At 41.4% G+C, this 15275-nt stretch overlaps 2 protein-coding genes and 1 non-coding gene across 3 annotated transcripts; all 3 read right to left on the bottom strand.

The window, feature by feature from the left end:
• Positions 1-3557: 3557 nt before the first annotated feature.
• Positions 3558-3661, bottom strand: LOC112793356 (small nucleolar RNA R71). The gene has a single exon (XR_003198052.1). It is a non-coding gene; the product is annotated as a small nucleolar RNA R71 (small nucleolar RNA).
• Positions 3662-10781: 7120 nt separating this feature from the next.
• LOC112776431 (uncharacterized) lies at positions 10782-11357 on the bottom strand. The gene has a single exon (XM_025820595.1). The coding sequence runs from the start codon at positions 11355-11357 to the stop codon at positions 10782-10784; it is 576 nt and encodes a 191-aa protein (XP_025676380.1).
• Positions 11358-11417: 60 nt separating this feature from the next.
• LOC140183451 (uncharacterized) lies at positions 11418-14829 on the bottom strand. The gene is made up of 2 exons (XM_072231898.1): positions 14369-14829; positions 11418-12039 (listed from the first exon to the last, which is right to left on the bottom strand). Exons 1-2 carry the CDS (start codon positions 14827-14829, stop codon positions 11418-11420), a joined length of 1083 nt encoding a protein of 360 aa, XP_072087999.1.
• Between the last annotated feature and the right edge of the window lie 446 nt (positions 14830-15275).

Genomic DNA, 15275 nt, shown 5'->3' with positions numbered 1-15275 from the left:
TAGACATCCAGAGCTTTCCAGCAATATGTAATAGTCCATACTTTGTTTGGAAATTGACGACGTAACTTGGCGTTGAACGCCAAGTAATGCTGCTGTCTGGAGTTAAACGTCATGATCCGGAGTTGAACGCCCAAAACACGTCATAACTCGAAGTTCAACTCCAAGAAAAGCCTCAGCTCGTGGATAGATCAAGCTCAGCCCAAGCATACACCAAGTGGGCCCCGGAAGTGGATTTATGCATCAATTACTTACTCATGTAAACCCTAATAGCTAGTCTAGTATAAATAGGATAAGTTACTATTGTATTAGACATCTTTTGACAGTTTAATCTCTTGACTGTTTAGCCTTTGATTATTTGGTCTCTTGATCACTCAAGGGGGCTGGCCATTCGGCCATGCCTGAACCTTTTACTTATGTATTTTCAACAGTGGAGTTTCTGCACACCATAGATTAAGGGTGTGGAGCTCTGCTGTACCTCAAGTTTCAATACAATCACTATTACTTTTTATTCAATTCTCTTTTATTCTTATTCCAAGATATACGTTATACTTAACTTGATGAATGTGATGATCCGTGACACTCATCATCATTCTCACTTATAAACGCGCGTGATTGACAACCACTTCCGTTCTACCTTAGGCCGGGCGCATATCTCTTAGATTCCCCAACAGAATCTTCGTGGTATAAGCTAGATAGATGGCGGCATTCATGAGGATCTGGAAAGTCTAACCTTGTCTGTGGTATTCCGAGTAGGATCCTGGGAATCCGGAAAGTCTAACCTTGTCTGTGGTATTCCGAGTAGGATTCCGGTATTGAATGACTGTGACGAGCTTCAAACTCCTGAAGGCTGGGCGTTAGTGACAAACGCAAAAGAATCAATGGATTCTATTCCAACCTGATTGAGAACCGACAGATGATTAGCCATGCTGTGACAGAGCATAGGAACGTTTTCACTGAGAGGACGGGATGTAGCCATCAACCAAGGGTGATGCCTCCAGACGATTAGCCGTGCAGTGACAGCGCATAGGACCATTTTCCCGAGAGGATTGAAAGTAGCCACCGATGATGGTGATGCCCTACATACAGCTTGCCATGGAAAGGAGTAAGAAGGATTGAAGGAAGAGTGAGTAGTGAAGCAGAGTTTCAAGAGGAGCACAGCATCTCCATACACCTATCTAAAATTCTCACTATTGATTTACATAAGTATTTCTATCCCTTTTATTTTCTTTTTATTATTAATTTTCAAAACCATAAACCAATTTAATCTGCCTAACTGAGATTTACAAGGTAACCATAGCTTGCTTCATACCAACAATCTCTGTGGGATCGACCCTTACTCACGTAAGGTATTACTTGGACGACCCAGTACACTTGCTGGTTAGTTGAACGGAGTTGTGAATTCAACTAGTGCCCCAATAATGATTTCATACAAGTACAAAAGAATATGGATCACAATTTCGTCCACCAAGTTTTTGGCGCCGTTGCCGGGGATTGTTCGAGTATGAACAACTGACGGTTCATCTTGTTGCTCAGATTAGGTAATTTTTTTTTTCAAAAATCTTTTTCAAAAATTTTTCTTTTATTTTTCGTTTTTCCAAAAATATTTTCGAAAAAAAAAATAATAATAATAAAAATACAAAAAAAATCATAAAATCATAAAAACCAAAAATATTTTGTGTTTCTTGTTTGAGCTTTGTGTTAATTTTTAAGTTTGGTGTCAATTGCATACTTTAAAAAATTTTCTTGCATTTTTCGAAAATCCCATGCATTCATAGTGTTCTTCATGATCTTCAAGTTGTTCTTGACAAGTCTTCTTGTTTGATCTTGATGTTTTCTTATTTTGTGTTGTTTGTTGTTTTTCATGTGCATCTTGGCATTCATATTTTCCATGCATTAAAGATTTCTAAGTTTGGTGTCTTGCATGTTTTCTTCGCATTAAAATTTTTTTCAAAATTATGTTCTTGATGTTCATCATGATCTTCAAAGTGTTCTTGGTGTTCATCTTGACATTCATAGTGTTCTTGCATGCATTATGTGTTTGATCCAAAATTTTCATGTTTTGGGTCATGTTTGTGTTTTTCTCTTTCATAATTAAAAATTCAAAAATCAAAAAAATATATTTTCCTTATTTCCCTCCAAATTTTCGAAATTTTGGGTTGACTTGGTCAAAAATTTTTAAAATTAGTTATTTCTTACAAGTCAAGTCAAAATTTCAATTTTAAAAATCTTATCTTTTCAAAATCTTTTTCAAAAATTATATCTTTTTCATTTTTTTTCTATTTTTCTAAAATTTCAAAAATCTTTTTCAAAATATTTTCAAAAGCTTTTTCTTATCTTTACATCTAATTTTCGAAAATTAGCTAACAATTAATGTGATTGGTTCAAAAATTTGAAGTTTGTTACTTTCTTGTTAAGAAAGGTTCAATCTTTAAGTTCTAGAATCTTATCTTTTAGTTTCTTGTTAGCTAAGTAATTTTAAAAATTAAATCTTTTTCAAAATATCTTTTTCTTAAAAATCTTTTTTATCTTTTATCTTATCTTTTTCAAAAATTTTATCTTTTTCAAAATTTGATTTCAAAATATCTTATCTAACTTCTTATCTTCTTATCTTTTTCAAATTTTGATTTTAATATCTTTTTCAATCAACTAACTAACTTTTTATTTGTTTCTTATCTTTTTCAAAATCACCTAACTACTTTTCCCTCTTTAATTTTCGAAAATACCTCTCTCCTTTTCAAAAATTCTTTTTAATTAATTAAGTGTTTCATGTTTTAATTTTAATACCTTTTAATTTTCGAAAATTACTAACCTCTTTTTCAAAATTATTTTCGAAATTTCCCTTCTCTTTTCTTCTTCTATTTAATTATTTAATTACTAACACTTCTCTTCACCTCTCTTCATCCAAAAATCCGAATCCATCCTTCTTCATTCTTCTACCCCCTTCTTCTTCTACGAACATAAAGGAATCTCTATACTGTGACATAGAGGATTCCTCTTCCTTTTCTTGTTTTCTTCTATTTCATATGAGCAGGAACAGGGAAAAAGGCACTCTTGTTGAAATTGATCCAGAACCTGAAAGGACTCTGAAGAGGAAATTAAGAGAAGCTAAATTAAATTATTCTAAAGGTAACCTTTCAAAAATTTTCGAACAAGAGAAGGAGATGGCAGCCGAAAATAATAATAATGCAAGGAGAATGCTTGGTGACTTCACAAAGCCAATGTCCAAATTTGATGGAAGAAGCATCTCCATTCCTGCCATTGGAGCCAATAACTTTGAGCTGAAGCCTCAACTAGTTGCTTTAATGCAACAAAACTGCAAGTTTTATGGACTTCCATCTGAAGATCCTTATCAGTTTTTAACTGAGTTCTTGCAGATCTGTGAGACTGTAAAGACGAATGGAGTTGATCCTGAAGTCTACAGACTCATGCTTTTCCCTTTTGCTGTAAGAGATAGTGCTAGAATATGGTTGGATTCGCAACCTAAGGATAGCCTGGACTCCTGGGATAAGCTGGTCACATCCTTCTTAGATAAATTCTTTCCTCCTCAAAAGCTGAGCAAGCTAAGAGTGGATGTTCAAACCTTCAAACAAAAAGATGGTGAATCCTTCTATGAAGCTTGGGAAAGATACAAGCAGCTGACCAAAAGATGTCCATCTGACATGTTTTCAGAATGGACCATATTAGATATATTCTATTATGGTCTCTCTGAATTTTCGAAAATGTCATTGGATCATTCTGCAGGTGGATCTATTCACCTAAAGAAGACGCCTGAAGAGGCTCAAGAACTCATTGACATGGTTGCAAACAACCAATTTATGTACACCTCTGAGAGGAATTCCGTGAATAATGGGATACCTCAGAAGAAAGGAGTTCTTGAAATAGATGCTCTGAATGCCATATTGGCTCAGAACAAAGGGTTGACTCAACAGGTCAACATGATCTCTCAAAATCTGAATGGATGGCAACATGTATCTAACAGTACTAGAGAGGCAGCTTCTGAAGAAGCTTATGATCCTGAGAACACTGCCATGGCAGAGGTTAATTACATGGGTGAACCTTATGGAAACACCTATAACTCATCATGGAGAAATCATCCAAATTTCTCATGGAAGGATCAACAAAAGCCTCAACAAGGCTTTAATAATGGTGGACGCAATAGGCTAAGCAATAGCAAGCCATATCCATCATCGTCTCAGCAACAGATAGAGAATTCTGAACAAAACACTTCTAATTTAGCCAATCTAGTCTCTGATCTGTCAAAGGCCACTTTCAGTTTCATGAATGAAACAAGATCCTCCATTAGAAATTTGGAGGCACAAGTAGGCCAGCTGAGTAAGAAAGTCATTGAAACTCCTCCCAGTATTCTCCCTAGCAATACAGAAGAGAATCCAAAAGGAGAGTGCAAGGCCATTGACATAGTCAATATGGCCGAATACACAAGGGAGGAGGAGGACGAAAATCCTAGTGAGGAAGACCTCCTGGGACGTCCCTCAAGCAAGAAGGAGTTTCCTATTAAGGATCCAGAGGAATCTGAGGCTCACATAGAGACCATAGAAATTCCATTTAATCTCCTTCTGCCATTCATGAGCTCTGAAGACTATTCATCCTCTGAAGAGGATGAAGATGTGACTGGAGAGCAAGTTGCTCAATATTTAGGAGCTATCATGAAGCTGAATGCCAAGTTGTTTGGTAATGAGACTTGGGAAAGTGAACCTCCCTTGCTCATTAGTGAACTGGATACCTGGATTCAGCAAATTCTACCTCAAAAGAAACAAGATCCTGGCAAGTTCTTAATACCTTGTACCATAGGCACCATGACCTTTGAAAAGGCTCTGTGTGATCTGGGGTCAGGGATAAATCTTATGCCACTCTCTGTGATGGAGAAGCTGGGGATCATTGAGGTACAACCTGCCCTGTTCTCATTACAATTGGCAGACAAGTCCTTAAGACAAGCTTATGGAATAGTAGAGGATGTGTTAGTTAAGGTTGAAGGCCTTTACATCCTTGCTGATTTCATAATCTTAGACATTAGGAAGGAAGAGGATGATTGCATCATCCTTGGAAGACCTTTCCTAGCCACAGCAGAAGCTGTGATAGATGTCAACAGAGGTGAATTAGTCCTTCAATTGAATGGGGACTACCTTATGTTTAAAGCACATGGCCATCCCTCTGTGACAAAAGAGAGTAAGCATAAAGAGCTTCTCTCAGTTCAGAGTCAAGAAGAGCCCACACAGTCAAACTCTAAGTTTGGTGTTGTGAGGCCACAACCAAACTCTAAGTTTGGTGTTAAGACCCCATACCCAAACTCTAAGTTTGGTGTTGGGACTATACAACATTGACCTGATCACCTTGTGGCTCAATGAGAGCCACTGTCAAGCTATTGACATTAAAGAAGTGCTTGTTGGGAGGCAACCCAATTTTATTTATCTAATTTTTATTTTATTGTTCTTTTGTATTTTATTAGGTACATGATCATGAGGAGTCACGAAAAAATAAAAAAAAATTAAAAACAGAGTCAAAAACAGAAGAAAAAAATTTTCACACCCTGGAGGACGCACAGACTGGCGTTCAACGCCAGTAAGATGCATCTGGCTGGCGTTCAACGCCAGAACAGAGCATCATTTTGGCGCTGAACGCCAGAAACAAGCAACATTCTGGCGCTGAACGCTAGAAATGTGCCCAGAGAAGAAAAGCTGGCGCTGAACGCCAGTAACAAGCATGAAACTGGCGTTCAACGCCAGAAACATGCTTTACATGGGCGTTGAACGCCCAGAACGTGCACCAATGGGCGTTTAAACGCCAGAATGGTGTGCAAAGGCATTTTGCATGCCTATTTGGTGCAGGGATGGAATTCCTTGACACCTTAGGATCCTGTGGACCCCACAGGATCACCTCAGGATCTGTGGACCCCACAGGATCCCCACCTACTATATTCCCACCTTACCTTCTAATCCTAATCACACTCTCCTATTCCCCATGTCACACTTCCCAACAACTTTCACCAATCACCTCAATTCCTCTTCCCAATCAACACCTTCACCACTCACATCCATCCACTCTTCCCCATAAACCCCACCTACCTTCAAAATTTCAAAATCAATTTCCCACCCATTCCCACCCAAAATGGCCGAACATACACCCTCCCTTCTCCCTATAAATACCCTTCCATTCTCCTTCATTTTCACACAACACAAACCCCTCTTTTCCCACCTAGCCGAACCTACATCTCTCCCTCTCTACCATATTTTTTTCTTCTTCTTCTTCTCTTCTTTCTTCTCTTGCTCGAGGACGAGCAATATTTTAAGTTTGGTGTGGTAAAAGCATAAGCTTTTTGTTTTCCATTACCATCAATGGCACCTAAGGCCGGAGTATCCTCTAGAAAAGGAAAAGGAAAGACAAAAGCTTCCACCTCCGAGTCATGGGAGATGGAAAGATTCATCTCCAAGAGCCATCAAGACCACTTCTATGATGTTGTGGCAAAGAAAAAGGTGATCCCTGAGGTCCCTTTCAAGCTCAAGAAGAATGAGTATCCGGAGATCCGACATAAAATCCGAAGAAGAGGTTGGGAAGTCCTAACCAACCCCATGCAACAAGTCAGAATTTTAATGGTTCAAGAGTTCTATGCCAATGCATGGATCACTAGGAACCATGATCAAAGTATGAACCCGAATCCAAAGAACTATCTCACAATGGTTCGGGGGAAATACTTAGATTTTAGTCCGGAAAATGTGAGGTTGGCGTTTCACTTACCCATGATGCAAGGAGATGAACGCCCCTACACTAGAAGGGTCAACTTTAATCAAAGGTTGGACCAAGTCCTAATGGACATATGTGTGGAAGGAGCTCAATGGAGAATAGATTCCAAAGGCAAGCCAGTTCAACTAAGAAGACTGGATCTCAAGCCTGTGGCTAGAGGATGGTTGGAGTTCATTCAACGCTCCATCATTCCTACTAGCAACCGATCTGAAGTTACTGTGGATCGGGCCATCATGATTCATAGCATCATGAATGGAGAGGAAGTAGAAGTTCATGAGGTCATCTCTAATGAACTCTACAAAATAGCCGACAAGTCCTCTACCATGGCAAGGCTAGCTTTCCCTCACCTTATTTGCCATCTGTGTTACTCAGCTGGAGTTATCATAGAAGGAGATATCCCCATTGAAGAGGATAAGCCCATCACCAAGAAGAGGATGGAGCAAGCAAGAGAGACCATTCACGGTCCTCAAGAGGTGCATGAGGAAGCTCATCATCAACAAATCCCAGAGATGCCTCAAGGGATGCACTTTCCTCCTAACAACTATTGGGAGCAACTCAATACCTCCTTAGAAGATTTGAGCCACAATGTGGAACAATTAAGGGTGGAACATCATGAGCACTCCATCATTCTCCATGAAATAAGAGAAGATCAAAGAGCAATGAGGGAGGAGCAACAAAGGCAAGGAAGGGACATAGAAGAGCTTAAGGACATTGTTGGTCCTTCAAGAAGAAGACGCCACTAAAGGTGGATTCATTCCTTGTTCTTTATTTCTTTCTGTTTTTCGGTTTTTAATGTTGTGTTTATCTATGTTTTGTGTCTCTACTTCATGATCATTAGTATGTAACCATGCCTTAAAGCTATGAATAAAATCCATTAATCCTTCACCTCTCTTAAATGAAAAAAAAATGTTTTAATTCAAAAGAACAAGAAGTACATGAATTTCGAATTTATCCTTGAATTTAATTTAATTATATTGATGTGGTGACAATACTTTTTGTTTTCTGAATGAATGACTGAACAGTGCATATGTCTTTTGATATTGTTGTTTATGAGTGTTAAAACTGTTGGCTCTTGAAAGAATGATGAACAAAGAGAAATGTTATTGATGATCTGAAAAATCATGAAATTGATTCTTGAAGCAAGAAAAAGCAGTGAAAAGCAAAAGCTTGTGAAAAAAAAAGAAAAAAAATGGCGAAAAAATAGAAGGAAAAAGAAAAAGCAAGCAGAAAAGGCCATAGCCCTTAAAACCAAAAGGCAAGGGTAAAACGGATCCAAGGCTTTGAGCATCAATGGATAGGAGGGCCCAAGGAAATTAAATCCAGGCCTAAGCGGCTAAATCAAGCTGTCCCTAACCATGTGCTTGTGTCATGAAGGTCCAAGTGAAAAGCTTGAGACTGAGTGGTTAAAGTCGTGATCCAAAGCAAAAAGAGTGTGCTTAAGAGCTCTGGACACCTCTAACTGGGGACTTTAGCAAAGCTAAGTCACAATCTGAAAAGGTTCACCCAGTTATGTGTCTGTGGCATTTATGTATCCGGTGGTAATACTGGAAAACAAAGTGATTAGGGCCACGGCCAAGACTCATAAGTAGCTGTGTTCAAGAATCAACATGCTTAACTAGGAAAGTCAATAACACTATCCAAAATTCTAAGTTCCCAGAGACGCCAATCACTCTGAACTTCAAAGGAAAAAGTGAGATGCCAAAACTGTTCAGAAGCAAAAAGCTACAAGTCCCGCTCATCTAATTAGAATTAATATTCATTGATATTCTGGAATTTATAGTATATTCTGTTCTTTTTATCCTAATTTATTTTCAGTTGCTTGGGGACAAGCAACAATTTAAGTTTGGTGTTGTGATGAGCGGATAATTTATACGCTTTTTGGCATTGTTTTAGGTAGTTTTTAGTAAGTTTGAGCTACTTTTAGGGATGTTTTCATTAGTTTTTATGTTAAATTCACATTTCTGGACTTTACTATGAGTTTGTGTGTTTTTCTGTGATTTCAGGTAAATTCTGGCTGAAATTGAGGGACTTGAGCAAAACTCTGAAAAAGGCTGACAAAAGGACTGCTGATGCTATTGGAATCTGACCTCCCTGCACTCGAAATGGATTTTCTGGAGCTACAGAACTCCAAATGGCGCGCTCTCAACGGCGTTGGAAAGTAGACATCCAGAGCTTTCCAGCAATATATAATAGTCTATACTTTGTTCGGAAATTGATGACGTAACTTGGCGTTGAACGCCAAGTACATGCTGCTGTCTGGAGTTAAACGCCAGAAAAACGTCATGATCCGGAGTTGAACGCCCAAAACACGTCATAACTTGGAGTTCAACTCCAAGAAAAGCCTCAGCTCGTGGATAGATCAAGCTCAGCCCAAGCATACACCAAGTGAGCCCCGGAAGTGAATTTATGCATCAATTACTTACTCATGTAAACCCTAGTAGCTAGTCTAGTATAAATAGGATAAGTTACTATTGTATTAGACATCTTTTGACAGTTTAATCTCTTGACTGTTTAGCCTTTGATTATTCGGTCTCTTGATCACTCAAGGGGGCTGGCCATTCGGCCATGCCTGAACCTTTTACTTATGTATTTTCAACAGTGGAGTTTCTGCACACCATAGATTAAGGGTGTGGAGCTCTGCTGTACCTCACGTTTCAATACAATCACTATTACTTTTTATTCAATTCTCTTTTATTCTTATTCCAAGATATACGTTATACTTAACTTGATGAATGTGATGATCCGTGACACTCATCATCATTCTCACTTATGAACGCGCGTGATTGACAACCACTTCCGTTCTACCTTAGGCCGGGCGCATATCTCTTAGATTCCCCAACAGAATCTTCGTGGTATAAGCTAGATAGATGGCGGCATTCATGAGGATCCGGAAAGTCTAACCTTGTCTGTGGTATTCCGAGTAGGATCCTGGGAATCCAAAAAGTCTAACCTTGTCTGTGGTATTCCGAGTAGGATTCCGGTATTGAATGACTGTGACGAGCTTCAAACTCCTGAAGGCTGGGCGTTAGTGACAAACGCAAAAGAATCAATGGATTCTATTCCAACCTGATTGAGAACCGACAGATGATTAGCCATGCTGTGACAGAGCATAGGAACGTTTTCACTGAGAGGACGGGATGTAGCCATCAACCAAGGGTGATGCCTCCAGACGATTAGCCGTGCAGTGACAGCGCATAGGACCATTTTCCCGAGAGGATTGAAAGTAGCCACCGATGATGGTGATGCCCTACATACAGCTTGCCATGGAAAGGAGTAAGAAGGATTGAAGGAAGAGTGAGTAGTGAAGCAGAGTTTCAAGAGGAGCACAGCATCTCCATACACCTATCTAAAATTCTCACTATTGATTTACATAAGTATTTCTATCCCTTTTATTTTCTTTTTATTATTAATTTTCAAAACCATAAACCAATTTAATCTGCCTAACTGAGATTTACAAGGTAACCATAGCTTGCTTCATACCAACAATCTCTGTGGGATCGACCCTTACTCACGTAAGGTATTACTTGGACGACCCAGTACACTTGCTGGTTAGTTGAACGGAATTGTGAATTCAACTGGTGCCCCAATAATGATTTCATACAAGTACAAAAGAATATGGATCACAATTTCGTCCACCACTGGTCGTGTTATCATTTATATTAGCCGTTATTGACTTGTGGTTGTTGTTCATTTTGCCATGTTGATGATATCCCGATTGGGCTGGGTCATGGCTTTTTGGTGTAGCCGTTTTGCTATTGTCGTTATTGATGGGCTCCCGGGGTTATCAGTCCCGAGGCCGCACATCGTTGTCGGTTTGTAATGAATTCGCTTGCGTAGTGGGTTGTCCAGAAAAGGCGAACAAAACAAAGGAGAGAAAATTTGCACAAGTATATCTTATTCGGTAATTGCATAAAAGGCCCATAGGACATAACGAAAAGTACAAATCTACGAATTAATACTTAGCTCGATTGGTCGGTATGTCGCCTCATGTGCTAGGAGTAGAATCTTCTCAGGTTGTCCGCGTTTCATGTTCTCGGGACTTCCTTGCCATTGAGCCTTTCTAACTTGAAAGCGCCCTTGCCCATCACTTTTTTTATTCTATAGGGACCTTCCCAGTTTGCCGCTAGCTTGCCTACTCCAGGGGTCGGTAAGCCGATGTCGTTACGCCTTAGGACGAGGTCGTTTGGCTCAAACTCCCTTTTGAGCACTTTGGTGTTGTAGCGCAGGGCCATTCTTTGTTTCAGCGCTGTTTCCGTCAAATGGGCCATTTCTCTTGCTTCATCTATTAGGTCCTTCTCCACGGCTTCCTCCACTCCTTTTAAAAGTAGACGAGGGCTCGGTTCCCCGATCTCCACGGGTATTACCGCATCTAACTCGTATGTCAGTTGGAAAGGAGTTTCCTTAGTGGAAGACTGTTCGGTTGTTCGGTAAGACCAGAGGACCGAGGCTAGTTCGTCGGCCCAAGCACCTTTTTTATTATCCAATCGCTTCTTCAGCCCTAACAGGATAATCTTGTTCGCGGATTCTGCCTGTCCGTTTGTCTGGGGGTGCTCTACCGAGGAAAACTTCTGTCTTATACCCAAGCCGGTGAGGAATTCCATGAACTTCTTGTCGGTAAACTGCGTGCCATTGTCCGAGATAATGACTTCTGGAATTCCGAATCACGTTATCACCCTCCACATGAATTTCCTGCAATTGGATGAAGATATGCTGGCCAGCGGCTCGACTTCTATCCATTTGGTGTAGTAATCGATGGCGACTATGAGATACTTGACTTGCCCAGGACCGACTGGGAAGGGCCCCAAGAGATCGACTCCCCACTGCGAGAATGGCCGGGAGGACGTTAACAGGCTTAACTCGGAGGCCGGTGCCCTATGGAAATTGGCGTTCTCTTGACACTTGACACATTTTCTGACGAATTCTTTAGAGTCTGCCATCATTGACGGCCAATAGTATCCAGCTCGGATTAACTTTCTTGCTAGGGCTTTGCCTCCTATGTGGTGTCCGCAGTAGCCTAAATGGACTTCCCTGAGGACGTAGTCCGTTTGGTCGGGGTGTAAACACTTCAGTAGGGACTGGTTGAGCCCCTTCTTGAATAGCTGTCCTTGAATGACCGCGTATTTGGCTGCTTCCCTCCTCAGTTTCGCGGTGGCCTTTTCATCTTCAGGGAGTTTGCCATTTTCTAGGAAGCTTGTGATGGGTCTAGCCATGAAGAGCCCAGCCTTGACAGATGCAGGGTGACCGCCGGCTCCCTCGTCATGCCCTGGATGAGGGACCGGTTGCCTTCTCCCGGTTTTGTGCTGGCCAATTTTGATAGGAGATCTGCCCGTGTGTTCCTTTCCCTGGGAACGTGGTGGACCGTGACCTCCTCAAACTTTTGGCTTAAGTTCTTGACTTTTTCCAAGTACTTTTGTAATAATGAGTCTCTGGCTTGATAGTTTCCATTTACCTAGGAGGTGACGACCTGTGAATCGTTGCATATTTCCAGCCTTGTTGCTCCGACTTCCGCTACTAGGGTTAAGCCCCTTTTGAGGGCTTCGTATTCTGCTTGGTTGTTTGAAATGGGGAATTCGAACCTGATCGACTGCTCGTATACGACTCCAACTGGGCTTTCCAGGATGATCCCGGCACCCCCAGACGTCTGGTTGGAGGCTCCGTCCACGTGGAGCTTCCACCATGTGCTCGTTTCTTCGGTTGGTTCTCCCATTACTTCTACTAAAAAATCTGCCATCGCTTGCGCCTTGATGGCTTGCCGGGGTTCGTATCGTATGTCGTATTGGGAAAGTTCAATGGACCAAGTCATCATCCTTCCCGCCAAATCGGATTTTTGGAGTACTTGTCGGATTCCCTGGTCCGTTCTTACGACAACCTGGTGACCTTGGAAGTATTGCTTTAACCTCCGTGAGGAGGTCAAGAGTGCTAGAGCTAGCTTTTCCAGTTTGTTGTATGATGAGCGGATAATTTATACGCTTTTTGGCATTGTTTTTAGGTAGTTTTTAGTAAGTTCAAGCTACTTTTAGGGATGTTTTCATTAGTTTTTATGTTAAATCCACATTTTTGGACTTTACTATGAGTTTGTGTATTTTTCTGTGATTTCAGGTAAATTCTGGCTGAAATTGAGGGATTTGAGCAAAACTCTGAAAAAGGCTGACAAAAGGACTGCTGATGCTGTTGGAATCTGACCTCCCTGCACTCGAAATGGATTTTCTGGAGCTACAGAACTCCAAATGGCGCGCTCTCAACGGCGTTGGAAAGTGGACATCCAGAGCTTTCCAGCAATATATAATAGTCCATACTTTATTCGGGAATTGACGACGTAACTTGGCGTTGAACGCCAAGTACATGTGTTGGAGTTAAACGCCAGAAACACGTCATGATCCGGAGTTGAACGCCCAAAACACGTTATAACTTGGAGTTCAACTCCAAGAAAAGCCTCAGCTCGTGGATAGATCAAGATCAGCCCAAACATACACCAAGTGGTCCCCGGAAGTGGATTTATGCATCAAATACTTACTCATGTAAACCCTAGTAGCTAGTCTAGTATATATAGGACATTTAACTATTGTATTAGACATCTTTTGATCACTTTAGATCTTAGAATCAGATCTCTGGACGCCTAGTCCTTAGACCATGGGGGCTGGCCATTCGGCCATGCCTGAACCTTTTACTTATGTATTTTCAACGGTGGAGTTTCTGCACACCATAGATTAAGGGTGTGGAGCTCTGCTGTACCTCAAGTTTCAATACAATTATTAATACTTTCTATTCAATTCTCTTCTATCCTTATTCCAAGATATACGTTACACTTAACTTTGATGAATGTGATGATCCGTGACACTCATCATCATTCTCACCTATGAACGCGCGTGATTGACAACCACTTTCGTTCTACTCTAGGCCGGGCGCATATCTCTTAGATTCCCCAACAGAATCTTCGTGGTATAAGCTAGATAGATGGTGGCATTCATGAGGATCCGGAAAGTCTAAACCTTGTCTACGGTATTCCGAGTAGGATTCTGGGATTGAATGACTGTGACGAGCTTCAAACTCCTGAAGGCTGGGTGTGATGACAAGCGCAAAAGAATCAAGGGATTCTATTCCAACCTGATTGAGAACCGACAGATGATTAGCCGTGCTGTGACAGAGCATAGGAACATTTTCACTGAGAGGATGGGATGTAGCCATTGACAACGGTGATGCCCTACATACAGCTTGCCATGGAAAGGAGTAAGAAGGATTGGATGAATGTAATAAGAAAATAGAGATACGAGAGGAGCACAGCATCTTCACACACTTATCTGAAATTCCCACTATTGCTTTACATTTTCTATCCCTTTTTATTTTCTATTTATTTATTAATTTTCGAAACTCATCATAAGCCAATTTAATCTGCCTAACTGAGATTTACAAGGTGACCATAGCTTGCTTCATACCAACAATCTCTGTAGGATCGACCCTTACTAACATAAGGTATTACTTGGATGACCCAGTACACTTGCTGGTTAAGTTGAACGGAGTTGTGTCCACACATAGCCAAGAGCCACAATAATGATTCCATATAACAACAAAGAATACTACATTGATGTGATCACAATTTTGTCCACCACTGTACCTTAATTCTGCCCCTTGCAGGGCTATGCTAACGAAGTAGATTGGTTGTTGAGCCCTCCCTTCTTCTCGCACTAGGACTGCGGCCAAGGCTTCTCTTGTTATGGCGAGGTATAGATATAACGGCTCCCCGTCCTTTGGCTTCCCGAGCACAGGGGGTGCCGCCAGGATTTCCTTGAAGTGCATAAAGGCTTCCTCGCATGCGGGTGTCCATTCGAATGCTATCCCTTTCCTCATGAGGTTAAAGAACGGTAGGGCCTTTGTTGCCGACGCTCCAAGAAACCGGGATAACGAGGTCAGCCGCCCTGCCAACCTTTGGACGTCCTTGATACAACCTGGGCTTTTCATCTGGATTATCGCTTGGCATTTCTCTGGGTTGGCTTCTACCCCTCTCTGAGTTATCATGAATCCTAGGAACTTTCCAGCCTCCATGGCGAAGGTGCATTTGAGGGGGTTCAGCCTCATGCCGTGTCGTCGGAGAGACGCGAACACACTTGCCAGGTCATTCAGGAGGTCGTCGGGTTGCGTCGTTTTTGCGAGGATCTCATCCACATAGACTTCCACTGTCTTGCCTATGAGGTCGTGGAATATCCTGTTCATCAGCCTTTGATATGTTGCCCCTGCGTTTTTTAGGCCGAATGGCATCACCTTATAACAGAAGGTTCCTCCCGGCGTTATGAACGCCGTCTTGTCTTCGTCTGGGCGGTGCATCGGTATCTGGTTGTAGCCGGAGTAGGCGTCCATGAAGCTCAGATAACGGTAGCCCGCCGCGGCATTGACGAGCGCGTCTATGTTAGGGAGGGGGAAACAGTCCTTGGGGCATGCCTTGTTAAGGTCAGAGTAGTCTACGCACATTCTCCATTTGCCGTTGTGCATTTTTACTAGAACTACATTCGAGAGCCATGTCGAGT

This window comes from Arachis hypogaea, chromosome 3 (genome assembly GCF_003086295.3).
Source record: "Arachis hypogaea cultivar Tifrunner chromosome 3, arahy.Tifrunner.gnm2.J5K5, whole genome shotgun sequence".
Taxonomy (NCBI): Eukaryota; Viridiplantae; Streptophyta; class Magnoliopsida; order Fabales; family Fabaceae; genus Arachis; species Arachis hypogaea.
This window is presented reverse-complemented; position numbering and strand designations above follow the sequence as displayed.

What these genes read in the sequence shown, in the direction of transcription:
- LOC112776431 (XM_025820595.1), bottom strand. Translation starts at nt 11,357, where the DNA reads ATGGAATTCCTCACCGGCTTGGGTATAAGACAGAAGTTTTCCTCGGTA.
- LOC140183451 (XM_072231898.1), bottom strand. Translation starts at nt 14,829, where the DNA reads ATGAGGCTGAACCCCCTCAAATGCACCTTCGCCATGGAGGCTGGAAAG. An exon ending in CTGCAAGGGGCAGAATTAAG is followed by an intron (nt 12,040 to 14,368) that starts GTACAGTGGTGG and finishes AACCGGGAGAAG; the next exon opens with GCAACCGGTCCCTCATCCAG.